Source organism: Aspergillus nidulans, chromosome III (assembly GCF_000011425.1).
Source record: "Aspergillus nidulans FGSC A4 chromosome III".
Lineage (NCBI taxonomy): Eukaryota > Fungi > Ascomycota > Eurotiomycetes > Eurotiales > Aspergillaceae > Aspergillus > Aspergillus nidulans.
The window spans coordinates 2,564,041-2,577,227 of record NC_066259.1 but is presented as its reverse complement, the minus strand read 5'-3'; the positions used below and the strand labels follow the sequence as shown (position 1 = coordinate 2,577,227).

Genomic DNA, 13,187 nt, shown 5'->3' with positions numbered 1-13,187 from the left:
CTAAAGCAGCGCCGTGAGGATGACTTCATTAATGACGATGAGGGCGACGCGGGACAGCGCATAGCTCTGAGCCCGATGATAGTGGCAAGGAGGAGGGTGCTCCGAAAAAGAGGAGGCGGTTGGAGCGGCGATCAAGGGGTGCTACTTCTGGTAGCGGCAAGTCGTCGAACAAGTATAAGAGCTCCGAGATGGTTGTTGATTCAGATGACGAGGAAGAATCTGCTGCTGCTCCTGCTGCCGCTACGCCGACGGCAGGGGATTATGACGACGAGGAGGAGGAGGATATTGTACAGCGGCGGAGGGCGAAAGTGACTAGGCGGATCGCGGATGACGATGAGGAAGAAGATGAGGTTCCTCCCCCCGCTGAAGGAGATGATCATGATGATGCTGGGTTGTTTAGTGAAAAGGAGGATACAGAGATGAAGGATGGCGATGATGAATGATTGGTCTTGCTCTGTTCTTTTAATTCGCTTACCACTATGTAGTTTACATTTCTTTGAGCTTGCATTTTCTGATCCCATACGATGAGTACTTGGCGTTGGGAAGGATGCATTCACACTAAAACTTCTCGCTAGCCTGCATACATTGGAGGGCAAGTCCATGGAGTTCTTGATCAAAGATACTGTTATGTCGCTGACCTAGGCAATTGTTGCGATTCCAATATCCCCGAGTCGCTTATGTACTCTGGTACTATTCAACCTCAACAAACCAACTACTACTTGGAAGGTAAGCCTATTCTATAATGTAGGATAGCGATACCCAGCCTGGAGAGTAGAAGACCCCACCTCGCCTTCGACGTTTAGTAGATTACTCCGAAGATATCTGGCACTGATATTCTATACGCAATAAGCTGCTGAGTTATCATTTGGGTTCAAGCCATTTCGATCTTTTTCGCCGAGAAAGACGGGCAATGGCACGATTAAAGTTCAAATCTGAGACATTGGTGTGGTTTTACTGTTTGGTCTACCAGGGGCTTTGCAAAACAAACTACCCTGTAACTCCGTGTTCCGAATGGGGTGAATTCGTGCTGAATGGTTCATCGAATGATATATTGTGGTCAAATCTGATGGACTTGCAGGCACCGAGCGATTAGGATGGAGAACTGAGGGATTCAGGAAGCGAGATCGAGATCTTTTTCGGGCATAAGATCGCCTCGTCTAAAGCCATGTCATACTCGTCTGCTGTGATTGGTGAACCAACTGCTTTGCTCAAATAGAGCAGACATCCTTGAACGACGGACGTAACAGTCCCTGTCAACAGGGTTGTTATACCGAGATAGAAGGGGATTCCTTGTGAAAGCTGGGGAAGAAACCATATCCATCCTTGTGCTACAGGCGATGAGCCTAGGCATCCTGTCGGCTAGCGGTTGGTTGTAGCTTGTGCCGTTCCTGTAGGACCGCGCGGTCATGTCGCTTCAAGTTCTACGTCTTGTGGCCTGAACGCAGTCGTGCAGCTGCACACGGCTCCAGAGAACTGAGGACAGACATGTTTGTCATGCCCGACTCCAGACCTCGCCCCATCACAATGGAGCCAGAGACTAAAATGGGAGTGGATCAACGAGGGAATTTCGACCAAACCCCGGCCGAGGCCGAGTCTGAAGCGACAGTCTGACATTCCACTAGTCCTAGAAGCTACTACTGCACCATCAAGTAGTATCGACTATCGCGTCGGTTGTCGGAATCTATCGACCGTCTCTGCAAAAACCCAGCGGAATGGCACGAAGAGAGAGAAAAAGCAATGGTAGCTTGAGATGCAGCTGGATGACAGGTCTCAAAAGCCACTCGTGCTGGATGCAGGTACTGGCGGTGTGATCTTCCAGCTTGAATTGTGGTACTGCGTCATCCTGCATGCGTCTGTCTCCAGGATGCTGAGGTTCGTCGTGAAGCCTCGTGTTCTATTTCTGTGACGGCACTGGACGGGTGGAAGTGGACAGTGGACAACGCTCTTCATCCCACGGGCCCTGAAATGCCCAGCCCGATTCTGCCTGCCACCCTTTGAGGCTCCCTCAAACAATGGCCAAATCTGGTTATCGTTGTCTAATGAACGGTCATAACTGATCCACTCGGTATATATTGGTTTCTCAGATGCTCGTCAATCATAACAAAATCAAAACGGTAGCGGAGTTACTGAAAGAAGGATGCGACGCGACCATCCTTCGCCCGCGGTCCTAGACCGTAGGAAAGGATTGCTTGGGCAGCCACTCAGGGGGCAGAAGCATGTGGGGAGAGCGTTGAGGTGCCTGGATTGACTTTCTATTGACATCTCGGAGTTGTGTTCCTTAGTTATGTCAGGCCTCGGGTTTCAGTTTCACGGCTCTCTGCTCTCTGCTCACTGTTCAACCGTTTGTCGACGACCTGGGGAATGTCAGTAGCAGCCAGGAGTTCGACGCTGAAAAGCTGTAACGAGCTAGGAATCAGAACCAGGTACCTCGCCTAGTGTGACACAGCATGAAGGGGGTTCCATGGGCTTTCGATGCATCCTCCTCGCTACTCAAAACTGGACTAACTCGCTCCTTCCTAGCTTCGTGCGCTGCTTCCCGCTTCGGTCGACCTCGCTATATTCATTTCGACCCAAAGAACGTGCTTTTTCCGTTTCCGACGTTCCTGGGAACGCGATCCAGTCGGGGCAAGAGCCCACCGCTGATTCCTGCCACACTCGGTTGTCAGTCACAGTGGGATGCAAAACGTGTCTGGAACGAGATCGTCTTCTCTGAGCTTTCCAGGCACCAGCGGAGCAGACGCGCGATGCACCGGCCAGCCACTTCCAGCCCGCGCCCGCCAGGGGAAAACAACGCCGTTCTTGCTAGCCTATTCGCAAGTGAGGCTGGGGCCGGATTCCCACATCACATCCCTGCCGTTCTCATTTTTCTTTTTTAGAGGTTGGGTCGACCAGCTATCTCGATAGATAGATAGATAGGTGGGATCCGATCGATCGGCGCTGAACTGACGGGGCACGCCGTTGTTACCGTGGAACTTGGTGATAATCTCTAATAATTGTCAAATAGTCGACCAACGTCGGACCGTATGCCGTATTGCTCCTGTTTCTCGCGGTCCCTGCGCCGTACGCATGGCATCGGTGTGTTCCCCTTGACGCCTGAGACTATCATCATGTATGTCTTATGCAGGAGTTTGCTCGTCGCGTGTCCCTGACCTTCCCTCCCAAGTACGGTCGGGAAGAGAATCTGTGGCGCTGGCAAGGGTGTAATAAATGTGATTCTGTTAGAATCGCAAACTCTGTAGTAAGGGAAGTATATGAGGTGCCAGCGGTGGTTGACAGAGGCTGGTGTCCTCCATAAGGAGCCTCGGCGACTCTCAGATATTTCCTTCCGCACATCATACCTTAGCACTAAGAATAAAGAAATTGGCACGGTCTATTATTTATTATTATAGGCTGGGCTACAGGAGTTTTATTTTCCCTGCCTCTCGAGCAGATTATTATTATTATCCCAACGATATTCCCTCACGAACGCTCTTTATCGTGGAATATCCCACTTTCTTTCTGTCCCTCCTTTCCTTTTCCCACAATCATCTTTCTCTTCTCCGTCTCATCACATTTCATTATCCCTGAGCTCTCACCATCTTCACTCATTCAAAACACGGAGTATACATCCCAGCCCACTGCCGACGCTCCACTATTAGTGCGCTCCCTCCCCCCAATTCCAATTGTTTCTGATCCAGACTTCTGCGCTCGCTGCGTCTGTGACAATCGTCGTTCCGTTCCTTCAGCTTCACACTCCAGTTTCGATTATCCTCTTGTCCCTATTTTTGTTTTCCTATCCTCTATACTCTCTACTACTATACTTAGTTCCCCCTGACAATTCCATTGTCTCATTTGATCCTCTTACCATGGTCCAGGCCAGGGCCCGGTCAACCTCATCCAAGGCGTAAACGTCCTTATTGAAAGTCGACCTTGCCCACGAGAATCCTCCCAGCTCTCAAGAAAACATTCAAGTTGTCCCTGTCCGTTCGGACTTCGTGTGCGTGCTGCGTGGTACCGACGTTGTTCCACCATGCCATTGAACCCTCACTTCTCTGTTTCAGCCCCTCGCCAAATGGCGCAGGATCTCGACCGTCCTTCGACCGGAGCATCCAGTGACACGCCCGAACATTCAGTTCATATGCGGTCAAGGTCGACTGCTCACACCCAGAGCCCTAAAAGATTGTCCGTCTTCAGTGGCCGTTCTCGAAGCAATACCACAACATCCACTCCCTCTGTTACATCTTCTCGTCGCTCACAGGCCTCATCAATGACTTCCAACGAGAACGGCCCATTGCCCTTGGCACCCGAGGACCGGACGCCCTCTACAACTGGAGTGCGTCACGACCGGCATGAAAGTGCAACCAAGTCACTCTTTTTACGTGGAAGCCGCATTCTGCGCCGTCAAGGGAGCAAGGTCAACATGGTTGGATCTTTAAATGAAGAAGATGATGCGGAGCGCGATAAGTCCCGCTTTGACTTTGGTCGCCGCAAATCCCGGTCGAACGACAACCGTAAGTGTCTCCCCCAAACCCCAGGAACCTCGCGAGAGAAGCAATTGTGCCTTGGAATAACCGGTCTCTTATTGGCATCATATAGATGAGCACATGAAGCGCATGATTTCGGATCCTTTCGACTTCCATCACTTGACTCACACCAGTCCGGCCCAGTTCGAGGCGTTGGGCAAAACCCGTGAGAATGAATTGGTGACGGAATTTTCCGCCATCAGGGCTTCTCAAAAGCCTGTCGCAAATTTGAAGGGTATCCGAGCAGAGGATATCCATATGCGAAGCCCTTCAACGGAGGATCTCTCTCAATGCCTCCCCCAGCACGACAATAATGGCCAATCCCCTGCTAGCCCACCGCGCTCCCCGGGTGCAAAATCTATCAGCCCTCAAGTATTAGAGTACCGGCCTCTGCGAGAGTCCCGGGTTTTCGAGAATTTCTCGCGGCCCGTAGCAAGGCATCAGCGGGGAGATGTTGCATCCTCACCACCGCGTGCTTCTTCGCCTAGATTGGCTTCTTCTCCTGAAATCCCAGAGCCTTCGCCTCGAGTAATCGATGAAATCCTAGACTTGGACTCTCGGCAACAGCACCCGGGGCATGCCTTCGACGCGGATGACGACTTGGTACACAGCACTTCTCCAATGAGTCACCACGTTGAGGCTATGATGCATCCGAACATAGGCCATGCTATTACCGCTGGCCTGGACAGTGACGGTATCGAAGTAAGATCTACTTCAGCAATGGCGAGCCCGACTTCCGAGTTGGACGATGTTCCTGAGGAAGATGAGGCAACGCATTGGCATGATAGCCCCGAGTCTCGGCATTCAGAATACCCAGCGTCTCTTGGAAGTCAGGTTTCACCCAAAGCCATTGTAGCCCCAAAATCTCGCTTGTCCATCGACGTGGCGAAGGAGCTCTCGAAGAAGTTCACTGAGGCACTGGGTTCCCCTACTCTTCCTCAGTATCTTGCAGACCGAGAGACCACCTCGGTCGACGACCAACGCACTCAGTCGACACTCCGAAGACAGTCCTCTGTTCATAAAACTATCCACGAAACGATTTACGAGTCCTGGGATGACGATATCGACTACTGCTATGAACACGCAGCTGAGTCAAATTCCGATTTCGACTGGGCCCGCTCTTCCTTTGAATTATCGCGAGGAGATAATGTCGGGGTCAGTATTACCACTTCCAGTTCGGCTGCTTTGTCACCGAATACGTCCGTCTCTTCGGCCAACCCAAGATACCTCAGCACGCCGTTTGTGTCGACTCCCGACTTAGATCCTAGCTCTTCGCAGTCAGTGCCAAGCTCGCGCCTGGCCATAACGCCGTCAAGTGCCGGCTGTGAAGGTGAGAAGGATGGGGACTTTTTCCAACCAGTTAGTTCTTCGGCGTTGTCAGGAGCTCTGAGTAAACACATCTCTCCGGACACGCTGTACGAGGACTTTCTCGCTGCCGATGGAGAATCAGATCGACACTTTTCTTATTATTCACAAAGTGGATTCCAGGCTATAGACCAGCCCGTTTCTCCTCGGAGCAGCTTCTCACCCATTAGCAAATATAACTCTCAGGAGAGCTTGATCCTATCCCGTGCAGCTTCGATCGTGCGGAAGCATCGGTCATCTGTCTCGACCACGAGTGTACCCGAGTTGGTACATAGCCTTGCAAGTAGCCGCGACTTTTCCTCTTCGGACCCGGGGCTTTCTGGTGAGCAGGCCGAGCTTGGGCACGATTCCTTTCGCTCATCCAACCACCGGCAGACTAAAAGCCTAGCACGCGAAATCGAGACGCAAATCATGTCTCGGCCGGATGGCAACGGCAGCCACGAGCCCATCAAGCTGACTGGTATCTATCCCCACGACCGCGCAAAGTCTACCTCCGAAGTGGAGGCTGCTCCCACAGTGAACAACACCATGAGGCCTCAGCTTCCTTCGAAAAGCGCGCTGAGGAAGAAAGGTCGCACGACATCCTATTCTCTCTTTCCATCGCCAACTCTTCCGTCACCTGCGACCTCTTAGGTGGCGTCTCTGTTGGGCGTCGCCTGACCCACTGGCCGCATATCTGATCTCACAATTCGCTCTGTTCGCCTTCGGTCCATGAAGTTCTTCGGCCCAAGGATATTCTCGAATTCCAACAACTGGTCATAGATCTTCTCCACGACTTTATGAATCACCATACTCCCTTGCACCACACAACAATTTTTTGCGATGAAATTTTTCCATGTCTCTTTCATGCGGTCGTTCATGATTACTTTTTCGTTGCATTCAATATGGCATTTCTCAGGCGCTGTTTCCAAGAAGGTTCAAACACGAAGGGGGGTATTGTACACTGTTATTCTTGGGCATGGGCGGACCGGAAAAGGGCTGTATAGGGACATCCATATCTATCATTCTGGTTCTATTTCTCTGTTTGGTTTTGCTAGCGTTAGCTTCGGGACTGGATCTGCTTCATTATACATAGAGTCATTGGAGTAATGCATTGGTCACTTTTTGTATTCCTGTTTCCGCGAGTGGTCAAACCCAGAATGGTCATGTGCACTCCGATCAAATGTGCTCTATGACTTTTTATCATGATTTTTTTCATTACTTTCCTTTTCGTTAGCAGGCACAAAGTCTTGAATGAGGTGGTGGACTAGTATCCGTGACTTCCAGCCCACCCACACCGCTTCCCGCTGTGGGTGAGCCACACCGTAATTTCCAACCACAGCGTAATTGCCAATTTTCTATATTTGAAGCTATTCTCAACGTATTGCCTGGCTATCTAAGAAAAAAACCTCACTATTCTCCTCTGCTGCCTTTAACAATTCATTTGATACCTTATTCTCCTGTATAGATGCTGGTGGTGGTTTCTTATCATGCACCTTCTTCCACTGTCTTTGTAACCCCTTCTCCTCTGCAACAGCCTCCTTATTAGCTGCAATTGATCAATTTGCATTACACACTTTTAGTATGCCATCCTGACTGAGTAGCTTAACATGTTATTTAGTTGGTTGGTGCTGTAGGGGAGCTTGGGCAGCCCTGATTTGACTAATTATTTTATTTGCCATAGTAAGGTGCTCAGCGGTAATTTGATTATGTTCAAATATCTGTTGAAGGTTCTGTTGTAGCTTTGGTGTAAGAAGATCTGCATGTTTATATATCTTTGCCTAGTTCTTCTCAAGGTCCTGAATTGTCCTTGGAGGCAAGATATTAATACTAGATGATAATATAGCTGTTAGTGGCAGAGAGGGTGTTGACAAATCAGGCATGTAGATATCTGGGATTTGTTCCCATGCTTGGATAGTAAGATTGTCGACTATCTTACTTCTACTTCAACTGGCCAGATGCCATGATCTTTGAAGGCTCTACAGATAATTTGTTGGTTAAAGGCTTTCTCCTGTACCGGACTGATTACTTATAGGAATTCTGATTTCCTAACTGGCTCGCCGGCCCAGTAAGATAGATTATTATTAATTTGTGGAAGTATTATTTATAACTTAGAAATAGCTTCCCATCCAATGGCTGACAAAGATGAGTTGTATGAGGAAGGAATCCAAAGGGTATAATGCTATTATCTTTGCATCTTTGCAAGAATTTAATGGTAAGGTATAAGCCATGACTATCAAATATAAGAATCTGTTTCTCTCCCCTTTTTGTATGCTTATTTGTTGCCTCAATAAAATATTGAAGCCATTGAAGGGCTAGTTTATCTGAAATCCAGCTATTAGGTGAAGTAGCTATTACCATATATAGTAATAAAGCCTCACTCTTACCAAACCAAGATTCCATGAAGATGCCGTCGCCTTTAAAGATAAAGAATAGGTCTATTACCCAGCTATCTGCAGCTATGTATTTAATAGCTGTAATATTCTTACCCTTCTCAGATTCAGCAAAATTAGGAGTACCTTTTGAACTAATCACTTTCCTTGATTTTCCTTTGCCAGGCTGGAAGCCATATTCATCAAAGTTATATACCAGCCGGGCTGGTGTATCTTTGACCATATTTGCTAGCTGATTATACCAGTGTGCTAACAACCCTGCATCCTCAGCCAGGATATGCTTTGATTCCTTTGCCTCTTGCTTCACCGGGCCTAGGTTGAGGTGCCTTGGGAGCCGTCTCTCAAAGTGATATGCCCATATCTTGCTAACCTGTTGGTCAGGCTTACCAGCACGTTTAAGTGCCCGATTTACCTATTCCTCTAGTAGCCTAGGTGTCACTGGCATGTTGATATCACGCATAAAGGTTATCTAGTGTATCAAGGCTTCCTCCTGATACCTCTCAAGTGCCTTATTGACTAGTTTCCAAGCTGTACAAGGCTGGCTGCCCTTCCTAACGCGGTTTTGTAGTGTCCGACAAGGAACGCCATATTCACGTGCAATCAAGGTGATATTGGGTTTTTCTTCAGCTTAGGCGGCTTTGCAGGCCTCAACCATGCAAGATTCATCAAAATTAGAGGTTTTCAGCATGTTGGGTGAATGAAATGTTTAGAATCGTCAAAATATAGAAATTTGGCAATCACGCTGTGGTTGGAAATTACGGTGTGGCTCACCCACAGCGGGAAGCGGTGTGGGTGGGCTGGAAGTCACGGATAGTAGCTAGTGATGGGCCATTGCTGGTAGTATTATAGTACAGTAGCTAGCGACATCTCACCGCCTGTGGGGTACCGCTTGAGTGGAATATTCTGCCGCGCTTTCACAGTGGCTTCAACTTCGTCATTCATTCTCTTTTCAATCCACGGCCTCCTCGGTCCTCTCGAGATGCTTATAATACCGATTTTTTGTCCTCTTGATATTCTCGGACTGATCAAGATTTGAATAACACATACCCAAAATGTCTCCCTCGCAAGCGCTTACGAGACGTGATAGCGAGACGAGCTTGATGCCCCCCCCTCCGCCGAAGCGCATTAAACGTCCGGCCACCGTTCTCGACGAAGACGTTTACACCGACGCCCTATCACATATTATCGCCAGAGACTACTTTCCTGGTTTATTAGAGTCCCAAGTGAAACAAGAATATCTCGATGCGCTAGACTCGAAAGATAAAGAATGGATCACAAATTCACGAAAGAAGCTTAGAGATTTGAGGGTGACTCCCGGACGTTCCCGGCCACCTCTTTTTAGCTCAGGATGCATGACACCGGGCCTCAGGGGTGTGGGAGTACCTGGCGATACCCCAGCGGGCTGGGGTGGGGAGACACCTATGACCACCGTTTCGGCGACTACAGCAGCCACGGATACGCAAGAGGAAATGGGGCCGGATGTCTCGAAAATGGGCCTTCTTGAGTTCCAAGCGAAATATACCAGTGAGGATAACGAGTCCTTCAATAAGCTGTTGGATAAGCAAAACACCAAGCGCAGGGAGAAACATGCTTGGTTGTGGAGTGGAAATAAGATCCCAACTGCAAGGCAGATCGCGCATCGCCAGCGAGAAACTAAGCGCATTGAAGCTCAAGGTGGTAACCCAGATCGGCAAATCGCCATAAAGACGAATTTGGATGCTCGACCTGCCAAACCAGATGCGTGGAAAACCCAGGCGGAGAACTCGCTGATGTTCCTTCCGTCATCCGTCGAGGACTCGTATGAAACCATACAGCAAAAAGCCGAAGCTGCTTCCCGTGCTGGACCAAAGCGAGTCATTTACCGAAATACTAGACTGCCAGAAGAAAGTCCCTCAGAAGCTAGCAAAGCTCTACCGCCATCTCCATCAATTTCGGCCATCCAAGATGCCATCGCTGGCAGGCCTCGCCAGACAGAAACAGAAGCAGAATATACTGGCGGCGAAACACCTCGAGTGAATGGGTACGCATTCGTCGACGAGGATGAGCCCGAGTCCCGATCTGAATTCGACGACCTCCGTATCCTAGGCACCAGCGACACAACGCCTAACCCTTTCGAAATCAAACAAAACCGCCGTCGGGAAGATCTCCATCACCGCATGGTAGACCGCGTAGCCCGGACAAAGCGTGCTGAGAAGGCCGCCAAAACCACTAAGACGCCGCTCACAGATACGCCGCGCTTCGCCAGCAGTCCCAGGCTGGACTTCGGGCTCCGCACCCCTGGTTCGGCAACACCCGGCTTGGGTGGTGTGAATAAGGCGCTCACGCCGGCGGCGCAGAAGTTGCTGTCCAAAATGGGTACACCTAGGCGGGAGATGTCAACTTCATCTTCTTCATCGTCAGTGCTGAAGAATATGTGGACTCCAAGGTCGAGGAAACAGAAATAAAGTCCTATTCTTATGTCTATATTTTGTTCAGCAATTTAGCGTGTAGTTGTCCTTATTTGTACTATGACCAAAGGTCAATGTTTGGCTTCATGAGCGTTACATACAGCTAGTACTTTATTATACCACAGATATGATGCAATGCGTGCAACCTACAGTATCTCGGTGGCGTCTATAGAGCACGACCCTTGCGTTTGTTGTGCAGAGTATCCTGCTTAGGCACATTATCGACATGTAGTTCAAGGCAACGGACAATTGTTTCCACGGAACTTCGATAGCCACCTTGCACATCAAAGTCATAAACTCTTAGATGAGTATTCATCCCAGGGTGATCCATGAATTGTATCTATACGAACAGAAAGGGTATATGTAGAGTAAATCGAACTTCCATGCATAGGGCGTAGCGCGTAACAGATTGGAAGACGAGTTTGAAAAGGACTAAAACACCATCACAATTGTAAAATAAACCATTATAACAGCCCACAAAGGATTTGATATTCGTCCACTTGGAGCAGCGCTGGTATCATAAGAATAAGTCAGGTACTTTCCGCTTGGACATGAGAACCCAAGTGACATAGGACAGCTTCGCACGAGGTTATGGCAGAAACTGACATTGGGAAGCACTTCCTTATATGGACCGGGGTTGATTTCCGTATCAATCAGCCCGCTGTTTCTAGGACGATTGGTGATCGGGCTATCGCGGAGGGTCTGGTTTGTGATCTCGGTGCCATTAGGGAAAGGTTGCGCCGCATTACGCACCATGACAGCAGTCCTATTGGATGTGCTGGAGTAGTCGTCGCAGCGAGGAATGGTGACGGCGCAGAGCCAGGATTTGTAAGCGGCCGCGCAGTCGTCGCAGCTGACTGCCATTGAGTAAATTGTTTCGTTGGAGGTATTACATTGGATTTGTTGAAGGGAGAAATTGAAGTTTCTGTAAAGATTTGCGGCATAGTTGTCATATTTGGCGCGAACCTCGGACATGTTCATTGAAGGGTTAGAGGGTACTGAGTGAGCGACATCTGAGCAAAAGTCAAGGTCGTAGATCACGTCGCAGTTGCCGTCTTTTTCCTGTTAGCTGAATACTTATAAATCGCCATAGAAGTGGATATCTACCTGATTTCGTTGAGAACTTCTTCGCCTTCCAAACTTTTCCTCCTCCACCGACTATTCCGTTCCCGAACTCAGTCGTGTTGCCCATCGCTAATATGCCCACATATGTTGAGCTGCGGTTCAAGCCGGTGACATAGAACTGCTCTTGGAATGTACTGTCATCACTCTTGCGCCTTGACATACTTGCTTCGACATTATGGCCATTACTAGCCTGCGAATGTTGGGCAAGGGCGCAATAGGAACGGGACAAGCCAGATCCAATGGTGCTATTCGCGTTATTAACAAATAATTTGTAAACAGTGGTGTTGTTCTCCCATTGTTTTCGCTGCTCCTCGGTGAGAATCTCATCGGCAGGACTAACAGTAGTCAGAAGTGCCGTTTCCGAGCCGGAATCATTAAAGGAAAGCAGAGCAGCCCGGTCATCAACGTTGTGAAAGAAATCTTCCGTGGAGACCGCTAGCTGATAAGAATAGGATCCAGAGAAGTTCCCATTACTCGGCGCAGCTACAGCAATGTACACCTCAGATGTAGCACTTACAGTCGCACTCATGTATCCCTCTGAAGAGTGATAAACAGTTTGACCACTATCGCTCTTATGATGCGGACCTGGGTCCTGAAGGGAGTCAGAAGTCGAAACATAAACAGCCAGCTGAGGTAATGCCTGGGCAGTGTTCGAAATAGACTCATTAAGAATTGGCGCAGAGCAAATCGTGAGGGATACGTAAACTGCAGTACTAGCGCGCTTCGAGATGTTGTCGCTCTGAGCATCGGAGCTGTTGCCAGCCGTGGAATCTGGCACAAACAACCATTGCTGAAGCTCACCCATCAAGATCTCGCTCTCTCCGAACCGGTTGTTCCCGAGAGACCGCCGGTCGTCAGAAGCCCGGTTGAGAATATCCAAGCCCTGCGGTTCACGCGCTCTATCCCCCTCACGATCTATGCCCAGGCCGCTGAAAGAGCCAAGAAGGTAAGGGAAGCCACCAAGGGTATCATCTTTGGCGAGTAGACGGCCTTGTCCGTAGTCCGAAGTAAGAGGTCCAAGGTCTGTGCCGGTAGCAAATGCGGATATGAGTACCGCAAGGAGGATAGTGACGCTCACTCTCGCACCAAAGCGAGACTGTGCGGGCGCGTTTTGCCGTTGCATGGGAGGTCAAGTGCTCCGATCCAGCGTTGGACCGTCGGTAACCAGAGATCGTCAAACGGCTGAAAGATAGCAACACTGTTGACGCATGACGGGGCAGCCGATACGTAAAGGGCGGAGGTGAAGGAGAGTAAGTCGAGTCATACGCAAAGTTCGGGCAGTAGCAGCTTTTGACTCCTAACTGTCAGGCTGAGGTGCAATATCATATTGCATTGAATGGGGTAGCTACCATACCTGACTGCGGGAAGGTAATAAT

General features: G+C 49.4%; 4 protein-coding genes across 4 annotated transcripts, besides 1 other annotated feature; 2 read left to right on the top strand and 2 right to left on the bottom strand.

Annotated features, from left to right (window-relative positions):
- Nucleotides 1–13,187: part of a sequence feature (contig 1.163 1..91924(-1)) that runs on past the window's edge.
- Nucleotides 4,010–6,500, top strand: ANIA_08839 (uncharacterized protein; the record flags this gene model as incomplete). The annotated part of the gene is made up of 2 exons (XM_677016.1): nt 4,010–4,490; nt 4,576–6,500. The coding sequence occupies 2 exons, from the start codon at nt 4,010–4,012 to the stop codon at nt 6,498–6,500; spliced, it is 2,406 nt and encodes an 801-aa protein (XP_682108.1).
- Nucleotides 7,080–8,462, bottom strand: ANIA_08840 (uncharacterized protein; the record flags this gene model as incomplete). The annotated part of the gene is given in 3 exon segments (XM_050611791.1): nt 7,080–7,216; nt 7,228–7,395; nt 8,234–8,462. The coding sequence occupies 3 exon segments, from the start codon at nt 8,460–8,462 to the stop codon at nt 7,080–7,082; spliced, it is 534 nt and encodes a 177-aa protein (XP_050467776.1).
- ANIA_08841 (splicing factor ESS-2 family protein) lies at nt 9,292–10,683 on the top strand (the record flags this gene model as incomplete). Its single annotated transcript, XM_677018.1, has 1 exon — nt 9,292–10,683. The coding sequence occupies one exon, from the start codon at nt 9,292–9,294 to the stop codon at nt 10,681–10,683; it is 1,392 nt and encodes a 463-aa protein (XP_682110.1).
- On the bottom strand, nt 10,858–13,167 carry ANIA_08842 (protein mid1). The gene is made up of 2 exons (XM_677019.2): nt 11,794–13,167; nt 10,858–11,741 (listed from the first exon to the last, which is right to left on the bottom strand). The coding sequence occupies exons 1-2, from the start codon at nt 12,932–12,934 to the stop codon at nt 11,119–11,121; spliced, it is 1,764 nt and encodes a 587-aa protein (XP_682111.1). The 5' UTR covers nt 12,935–13,167; the 3' UTR covers nt 10,858–11,118.